Source organism: Lacerta agilis, chromosome 11, assembly GCF_009819535.1.
Source record: "Lacerta agilis isolate rLacAgi1 chromosome 11, rLacAgi1.pri, whole genome shotgun sequence".
NCBI classification, from domain to species: domain Eukaryota; kingdom Metazoa; phylum Chordata; class Lepidosauria; order Squamata; family Lacertidae; genus Lacerta; species Lacerta agilis.
In genome coordinates this window covers 46,412,251-46,421,964 of record NC_046322.1, presented here as the reverse complement: position 1 = coordinate 46,421,964, position 9,714 = coordinate 46,412,251, and the positions used below count along the sequence as shown (strand labels likewise).

At 38.9% G+C, this 9,714-nt stretch overlaps 1 protein-coding gene across 6 annotated transcripts in view; it reads right to left on the bottom strand.

Moving 5' to 3' along the window:
- Positions 1-1,169: 1,169 nt before the first annotated feature.
- CSNK1G3 (casein kinase 1 gamma 3) overlaps positions 1,170-9,714 on the bottom strand; it is a 52,184-nt gene continuing 43,639 nt past the window's right edge. For all 6 annotated transcript variants that reach the window (XM_033164455.1, XM_033164458.1, XM_033164459.1 and 3 more), the window contains one exon: positions 1,170-3,460. In XM_033164455.1, the coding sequence (XP_033020346.1) occupies positions 3,406-3,460 (55 nt within the window). In that variant the 3' untranslated portion in view covers positions 1,170-3,405. The remainder of the gene's footprint in view (positions 3,461-9,714) is intronic.

Genomic DNA, 9,714 nt, shown 5'->3' with positions numbered 1-9,714 from the left:
CCATGATTATGTTTAACAAATCACAACTTAACCGTGAGTTGCTCTACAGATAATCAAGCCATGGCTTGTTTCTATGAAGTGTGGTTCGTTTTCATCTGCTTTTGCCTCATGCCTTTGTAGTTTGGTGAGCTTCTGTGGTGGGGTCAAATAAACCATGGTGATATGTAATGCCAAGCCAGCAAAACAAGACAATGTTCTAAGACAACATACCAAGGTTTCAGATAGTGGTTTGTTTGCAGTAAACAAATCAGAGTTGAACTGATGGGCAGGGTTCATACATAACACTAAGCTGTAGTTTAATAAAACATGGTTTAGCATTATGTGCAAACCAGGCAAGTTGGAGATACCCAACACTGGGCATACTTAAGAGTAGGCCCATTCAGTGTGTCTACTCTATGCCTAATGTTGGATATCATTCAGATATATACCAGCTATCCTTAGTTCAGCCACTGCTATTTGCCAGTTAAATCAATTAATCACTATTAAACAAAAAGACTGCCTTTATCAATTATTTTTTACATCACTACAGTGGTACGACGACTTACGAATTACTCGACATACAAATTTTTCGACTTACAATGGACATCCGTTGGCGGTTTTAGATGGGGTTTACTCGACTTATGAATTTTAGATGCGGTTTACTCAACTTAAGAATTTTTCGTTTCCAATGCATTCCTATGAGGAAATCGTTTTTTTTTTTACTTACGAATTTTTCGACCTACGAATGTGCATTCGGAACGGATTAAATTCGTACGTCGAGGTACCACTGTATATATTAGCTATGAGTTTTATGTACTTTGTCAAACTAGTACAGGCTAGACCAGGTCTTAACAAGTGTGTCACTAAGCTAAACAGAATCAGAGATGGCATACCTTCACCTTGGTATGAAATAAATTTTGCAAGCCTAGGTTAGATACATTACTCCATATCTGAAGTTGTTAAAAACTAGAGTACAGTCAGTAATTACTTTCAGCTTGGCGTTTGAAGGAGTAGCACATGCTACTGCAAGCCTGTATTTGCAATGGAGTCATGGAATATGCCTATTCTTTTCATAGTTGTGTACAGACTTTAAATTAAAACAGTTTAGTGGTAGTGGAAATAGGCCAGTTGTCCCTTGTAGTCCCTTATCTTCACAGTTTCAATGCTGTGGAAAAGATGGAAGAGACAAGTAAAAAAACTACCTTTATTTTTTCTTCTTCATCTGTTACATATTTTTAAACAGGGATGTGTTTTATTATTCAGACATTCAGGCAATGTTGATTTCATTAGTTTAGACAGGGAAAAAGCATATAAATGCAAACATTGTTGGCTTAACCTGAACATAACTGCATAACTTACTACTGACCAGTTGTGTGTTGCGAGGACAAGGTCTTCCTTAGCATTAAAGTGGAGTACTTAAAAAATATTGCTAAATAGCCATGACTAGATTCTGGTCTTTGCAGTAAACAAAAAGGTTTTATATTTTTTAAATCTTCAAGTCCATAATTGGATTATGTGTAAGGAGTTCAGATCATATAAACACTGTACAGGCCAAAGAAACCCTTGAAGATGAAATCGAACAGGTGTATGATAGGATACTGTATGTATTTACAAATATTATGAAGAAAAATTTGGTCAAATACTGCAAAGAAAGTGTTTCACATTAGGATGGCTACCTTCTCAGCTCAAATAAAAATTAAAAACTCTCATTGGGAGTTTAAGACATTATCCATAATACAAACAGGTAGAGTGAAAACTTTCGACCAAGTAATATCGTCTATGTTTTAATAGGCCAGGTTCAAGCTTGTATATCAAGGATTTACTAAAGTCATTAACAGCAACAGTGACAAACAATGACCAGATCTGCACAATGTGTTCTTATGTGCACCTAATTCAAGACAATGCACTTCACTTTTGGCTGTTAAGGGAAAAAAATAAATTACAAAACAATCCCTGTAAATGCAATAATGAATCCAAAGGTGTGCATTTATCGATTTTAATACACATTTTGAATGTTACCACAAGATATTAAAAATAAATAAGTATGCCCAAAGGCATGCACTGATAGACAAAGTTATTAAAAGTTAGCTCTAGGAGGCTCTTTTTAAAAGGAAACAAACCATTGAGTTTTGGTCAACAAATCTGTCTAGCCATTTCACTTCCTTTGCTCCATTCTCCACATGATGCTGGCAGCTAAACATGACAAAAGCACACCTCTGTCATTATGGCTTTAAATGAAACAATGGGGGGGGCTGCCTTTTCTACTGAACAGTTCACTTGTTCATAATACAGGCACTTCAAGGAGCTATGAGGAAAGTACCTGACCAAGGCTATTAACTGTTTCTTAGTGTCGCAATATTTCACCAAAGCGTAAGAAAGTTGCAGGAACCCCCCGCTGTGATCAGGACCTAAGGGCTAGCATTCATTAAAGGCAGTATTACATCCAATCCATTTCTTTTCTTAAATCAAATAGCAAAATAATTTACAAACAGACCTAAATTTTGTTACATGGCACATCCAGACCTTCTTTGAAACTTGTTATTCAGCACTAGCTTTTGATTAAATTCTTTTTGAATGTATTCCCCGATTCATGTTCACAGTTATTTCCTTGTAGTGTATTTTTTCATAACTCCTAAACATCTTTCTGTTGAAGTTTCAGCCTTTGTGTCGGACATAACTGGAAGCACAACTTGCATTATACAAACATTATTTCTGTACAAGCACTATTGCCACTTCTACTACACTGCATTTCAATTAGAGGCACAACAAAAGCTGAGTTTTAAATCCAGATTTTACCAACAGTGATTCACCCGCTCCCCTAGAAACCACAGCACAGACTTTTGGCATCAGAGGACTCCTTCTCTTGCTTCTGTCTCAGTACCACTAGGCAGTGACTGTACCATGTTTTCTGATAGGATTTAATGGTAACAATTTTGCAAATGCAGTACCTTCAAAGCAATGGGGGAGGGGGAAATCAATGCAAGTGTTGCTGACAAAAGAAATCTTAAAGCAAGATGTATTTCAAATGTTTGGGTAGTTATGCTTTCATGTCCATTGTTCTCTGAAAAATCACCTGCTTTCGGTATGGCATCAGAAAAACCTCAGCACATGCCAGGCTTATGAAATATCTGGTCTTCAGCTAATCACTGCTAATGTTTTCTATGACAGTTTAGTTTTGCTGGAGGAAAGAGCAGCATTTTCTCCCCCACTGGTCCAGTATCTTAGTGGTCAAATATATACTCATGTGGACACAGATTTAAAGCTTCCAGAAGAGATGATCCAAACTAAATATGTTGAACCACCAAATCAAAGCAAGTATGAGGACCTTCTCATTGAAACAGGGGTGCCAGAAAAACGTGTGGTCACTAATCACGATATCGCAGATGAGCAAGTAAGTAATTCCCCATGGTCTGCCTTCTTCCAAAGTCATTTGTGACGCTGAATGGTTTTCCTTTTCCTTCGCTTGAAAAAACAGCAGCACCTGCAAATGTGAAATGAAAATGGTCTTATATCCAGAACAAGGTATCTCTGATATAAATAACACACTAATCTAAATACAGTTAAGAAAATTAAGCCAGTTCAAAGCAGGTTAAAGACAAATCACATCGACTTATAGGGAAATAAGTATAATAAAGCAGACTTCTAAAACATTTCATCATCTGATATCTATGCAGATGGTGCAATGTAGATGGTATAGTTATGTGAAATCAACATCTATGAGGGAAAAAATAAGCACAAGACAACAGATCCCTGTACGCTGATTTCATTAGCTGCTAACAAACAGTATATGAACTAGGCATGGCAATGTTTGAACATAAATCTGTAGTTATCAGTGGGCATATTTTGTGTGGCTTTGGGGGCTGGTTTATATGTTGTTATTTTTTAAGAATGTGATGCAGTTGAATCTTTTGTTTTTGACATAAGCAACATGTGTCTGAATCAAGAGAATGGCTTATAGGAATGGCTTTCACTTTTAAAGGTTTTGTTTATATAGTGAAGAATTAATTATATGACCTCTTTTACCATTTGATAGTGTTAATGCCATCAGTAAGTGATAAATGTTGACAGTTACACTATAGCATTATGGGTAGCCAAACAGGAAAGAGAGGTGGTGGATGTTTATACCAGTTTATTTACTGGTGATATAACATCCCACCCAACTGCTCTAAGGTCTTTATACAGGAAATGGAGCAGGCTATGTCCCCGCTCTAGCAAAGGAATAGAGCAAGAATGTATTCCTGCCTTTGTGAAAGCAACCAAGCGGCTTAGGCATTAAAGTGTGAAATGTCAAAAGATGAACATTACAGCAAAATCCTGAATGTCTGAGTAAAAATAACACTGCTAACTTCTAAAACATTGCAAAGTTGGGGATCTCTGCCCCATGTCTGTTCAGTATTCTTTAACATCAACATAGAACTGTAACTGCACCTCTGCAGAAATCCACCTGCTCCATAAGAAGTTTTCACTAAACATGCAATCCCAAAGCACTTTAGGGTTTTTAAAAAGTTAAGCACCTAGAACTGTAGGTACCTATGGTAGCTGTTTCAGGACAGATCTAATAAGTTCTTCCCGCCACTAAGCTTTCAGAAGCTGGTTCTTACTCCACAAGCTAAATATTCCAAAGTTTTCTTATGGATTTAACACTGTATTTAACACTGAATGGCATATTCAAGGTTACCAAAAGCTTGTATGGTGGTTACTGAATATCTATCCTACATAAAATGTTGATGCTGTTGCACTTGGAGATGCTTGTAAAAAGCACTGTGAACAACAGCCTGGACACTTAAACTCCAAGGACAAGTTCAGGAGAGTATCTAGGTTATTTGACATCAGCCACCAGGAGAAATACCAAAGATAAATCCTACTTTTTTCTCAGAAATTCAAGGACCTGGAGCAATCACAATTTTAGCTTTTCTGTATTCGGTCAAAAACTTCTAGTACCCATCCTGTTAACCATGGTCTACAAACACTGCATAAATGCAGAAGCAATTCTTCTGCATTACATGGAAACATAAACCAGAGCTCAATGTCATCAACTGACTGATGCTACTGCACTCCAAAGCTCAAGGTTAATTTCTCCCAGATTTTTAATATAGATACTGAATATGGTGAGTAATACAGAACCCTGTAGTATGCTGCAAAATAAGTCCCAGGATGACAAGCAGAAATCCCCCTTTCCCCTTTCAACAGCCTATATGGACTACGCTACAGAACATGAGACCCATGAGGCCACTGAAGACACAGTATGGTCTTAAGAGACGCAGGTCGTACAACTGATCACACTCTCCCTTACTGAGTGTGAATTCCCTCTGTTCACTTAAACTTGGCACCACCATTAATCAGGGTACATGCTAACCTCAGTAAGGCCAGCAGAGGAAAAGTGGGAGACGAATTCACACTCAAGAAAAGCTTCTACCAGCCAGTGTACTCAATGATGAACAAGAAGGTTCAAAGGGTAAGACAATATATGATTTGCATACATTATATGATTTGCATACTGCCCTTCATTCGAGGATCACAGGGTGGCTTACAATATACAAACACAAAAAAGACATACCATTGTAACAAAGAAAAATACCTCCCATCACAGTTTAAAAGGCCATAGACTGTTTAATTAGCCAAAGGCCTGGAAGAGGAATGTTTTTGCCTGGCACCTAAAGGTATGTAACAAGGGTGCCAAGTGGGGAGAGTATCCCATAAAAGGGGAGCCACTACAGAAAAGGCCCATTCTCCTGTTGCTGCCCTCCAGAGCTCTTGCGGAGAAGGCACACAAAGAAGGGCATTATATGATGGTTGCAGGATCCAGGATGGTTCATATGAGGAGAGGTGGTCCTAGAGGTATTATGTTCCTCAGCTGTTAAGGCTTTCTAGGTCAAAACCAGCACTTTGAATTGGGCCTGGAAACTAATTGGTAGTACAGTTCGATCAGCAACCTGGCTGCTGAATTCTACACAAACTAAAGTTTCTGAACTGTATTCAGAGGCAGATCCATGGATAACGCATTGCAGTAATCTAACCTAGAGGTTAACAGAAGTTAAGCTATCCCTGTGTCCAGATAGGGGTGTAGCTGGGGCACTAGGCAAAGCTGATGGAAGGCACTCTGTGCCACCAAGACCACTTGAGCTTCACACGACAGCAATCAATCCAGGAGTACTTCCAAACTGTGTACCAGCTCCTTCAGAGGGAGTGTAATCCCATCCATCCAATCTAGCGAACCACCCATTAACAGTGCCTCAGTCTTGTCATGCTAAAATGACAGTCAATTTTGGAAGGCTTGCTTGAATGAAGATATTATGCAAATCCAAAAGTGATTAACTTTGGATATATTAATAGCAGCCCAATTTCTGATTGTAGCCAACTGAAAGTAGGCTCAACCCCAACCATATCAAAGGGGCTTAATAAAATGTGGGTGATTCTGAGAAGCATTAATTCTAAGTATTATAAATTCAAACATTGTTTAACCTCAGTGGATTTGACTAATCTGCTCTCTACTTTAAATGTTTTAGTACTGTGTATTTTATTCCTGTTTTTTGTGTTTTGTTCTACTGTTTTATTTGTGACTTTGTGTGCATTTTTATTTTATTTTATTTGCTAGACCACCTTTGTTATTAGGTGACCTAAAAATAATCTAGTGAAATAAAAAATATGAGGAACAAGGAAGGGACACCAGGTTTGGGAAGGCTGATACAAACAATTATCGAAACACATTACGAAATTGATGCTAATACATGCATAACACTATCCTCAACATCACCCTGTTTATTTGGACAAATACATATTTCATAAAACATTGTAACTGCTTTGTTTGCATTAAAAAGATATCCACACAACTGTAGAATACCAGTTGCAGTCAATGATATGCTCTTAACTATAAATGGTCACTAGAGGGCCTCACTTTCCCATGTAATAGCACACAGTTACTATTCTGAGGTGTTCTACTATCTATCCCCTTTGAGGCAGAAATTCCAAGTCTGTGAGGAAAGTTGATACATACTCATAACCTGTAACACAGAAGAAGGCATTTATAGTCTACATGAACTTATACTGCCCTGGTACTAAAGGCTATAAAATGATTTAGGACTTAATTGCTTTGTGCAAACAGTAGTTAACTATTTTCAGGACCTTTGTTCTCACTGCAGCTTCTCAGAGTTAGGCAAATGCATGCAAAACGAAGCTGCCCTGTGTGATGTCATAGGTCTATAATATAGTTGATTTAACAACTTCTCTGCCCCCACCTACAAAGTAAAGTATCAAATCTTGTCCAGGCTGAGAGCCAAGGCATGGGAAAGGAAATCTCCTTTTCCCTTAACATCTCTAGATGTGACCTTTCCCATCATTTACTTTTAAGGTGTGTCTGCACTTCAGGATTTTCCAGGTCTATTTTATAGCCTTTTAATTTCTCGTTGCTTACAGCAACTTTGGCTTTGGTTGTCTAATTGTTTTCAGGAGCTTTTCCTCCTCTCTTAGGCTTACAGTCATCAACTTCTGCTGGGGAAACCCATCTGTTTCTTGGAAAGCATGCTAACCTTTTAAACAACAACAACAACTGAATTTCTATATCCCTTGAAAACATGATTGTTACAGCCAAATGATGGGGGCGTGGAGATAAAAATGTGCACCAAAGAGCTGCAAAATAAAGCCACAAGCCAGGTTTATCTAGATGAGACAGCCTCAAAGTACTGGAAACCCTTAAGTTTGCAGGAGTACAAAAACAGCTCAATGAGGACTGTGCCTGCTCAGTGGGAGCAGAACACACTGCCTGTTGTAAAGAAGGTGGTCCTAAAAACATGGGGCAGGGAGAATGAAATATTCTGGAAGAGAGCATGGCTGACTGTAAACATGAATAGGAGCACTGCACACTGCAACATTTTATTGGTTTCACATACCCCTCCTGTCTCTGATATTCAATTTGATATTTCCCACACCATTAAATAGCAGGCAGCAAACATTCCACTTCTATTCCTATGCCTCTAAGGGCTGGTCCAGGCCAAATCCCAACAAGGAGGCAATATTTGTATACAGCAACAAAAACAGAAAGCATAGCTCAGGCTGAAGGGGGAAGCAGACCCCAGATGCACTCGTTGGTGGCAGCTACTGATGCTCTTTTACCAGGTTTGTTGTCAGCAGTTGCCAAGGGACCGACCTCCTGACAGTGCATGAACTCCAAGAAATGCCCAACCAGGCTGAATCCTGTTGCCAGGCCTACAACCGATTTTAAAAAAACAAAAACCCAAAGGGAATTTCACGAAAAACTCCAAAGTATTTAGAATTCCACCTGAAATATATGTTGTGTTTCAAGGTGACTTCCTTTCCAGGTGAACAGAAGTTTAGATACCGATTGTAAACTATGGTAGCCAAATGTGATTTAGAGCTAAGAAAGCCAGTTAACAATTATTCGTATTTTCCAAAGGATTCCAAGTGTGGATATTGAAAGACTACAGAGACTATGATAACAGGGATAACAGTATGTTGTTAGTAAGCTTATTTGTCCACCTACAACAAATGAAGGACACACACGCATACAGAATACTAGAAGGTATTCCAAAAAAGAAAACAGAGAGACAGATTTAGGAAGCAGAATTTTAAGAAAGGGCTACCCAGGGGGGGGGGGAACTGAGATGATGATGTGAGAGCATAAAGAGCAACATTTGGTCCTTTGCGATTTCCCCTCCTCCCATGTGGAGCCACACAAATACAAATCTCCTATTTCCCACATTTCCTCCCACTTTAGCTCATGTAATTACTAATGGGTGGTGGAAAGATACAGTGACAGACAGACAGGAGCAAGTGACTCAAATCAGTTACCAATCAAACTGCCAAGAAAAGGTTGGATTGAGCTAACAAATAGATGTAAAGATTTGCCAACATCTCCATCCTAACAGAAAAAGCAGCTAACCCACCTACCCAACTCCCTCCCCTTCCCCATTCTTCTCAGTACTAAGAAATGAAGCAAAAGATAGTATCTGTCAGGAAGGCATGCTTCCTAGTAGTGTAGTATCATTCACCACTTCAAGGAAAAGGGCTACAGCATGAGGAAGGAATGCAGAACATGTGCATTTCCCCAGCATCTCAAATGGACTCCACCTCACTGCTCAGTCTCGGGGAGAATAAAGATGAAGGACTATAGCTCAGAGTAGCTATTTTGCATGCAAAACACCCAGGGTTCAACGCTCTGCAACACTAGGTAGGGCTGGGAGAGATTCCTGCCTGAAACTCTGAGGAGTCACTGGCAGTCAATGTAGACAATATTAAGTTAGATGGACCAATGGCCTGACTCCTATGCTCCTTTAGAGTTAATCTCTAAACTGGATCAATGCTTCTATAAGATACAGTGAAACTGCCTGGGCGGAGGGACCTACTTTCATTAGTGAAAAGAAAACTGGTGGCTTAGGCTGGGGGGCTTTAAATCAGGGTGTCTGGATGAAATCAAGGCAAATTAACTCATGATTTGAATCAGCAAGAAGAAGAAAGTATGAAAATAAATCTTGCAACTGATTCTGCATCAAAACAATGGTGTAAATCTGACTACTAAACCATGTTATTTTACAGTTAGTACTTTTACACTTTTCAATCTTGCCACTAGACTTTACACCTCTTTGCCACACAATATATGCATTGCATAGGTTTTCTTTGTTTAGCCTAGAGACGGAATGCTTTTAAAGTAATCTCATATATAGTCTTTCTTATAACCAGCACTTGTTTAATACATTAACAGTGCAATCCCATGGAGATCCA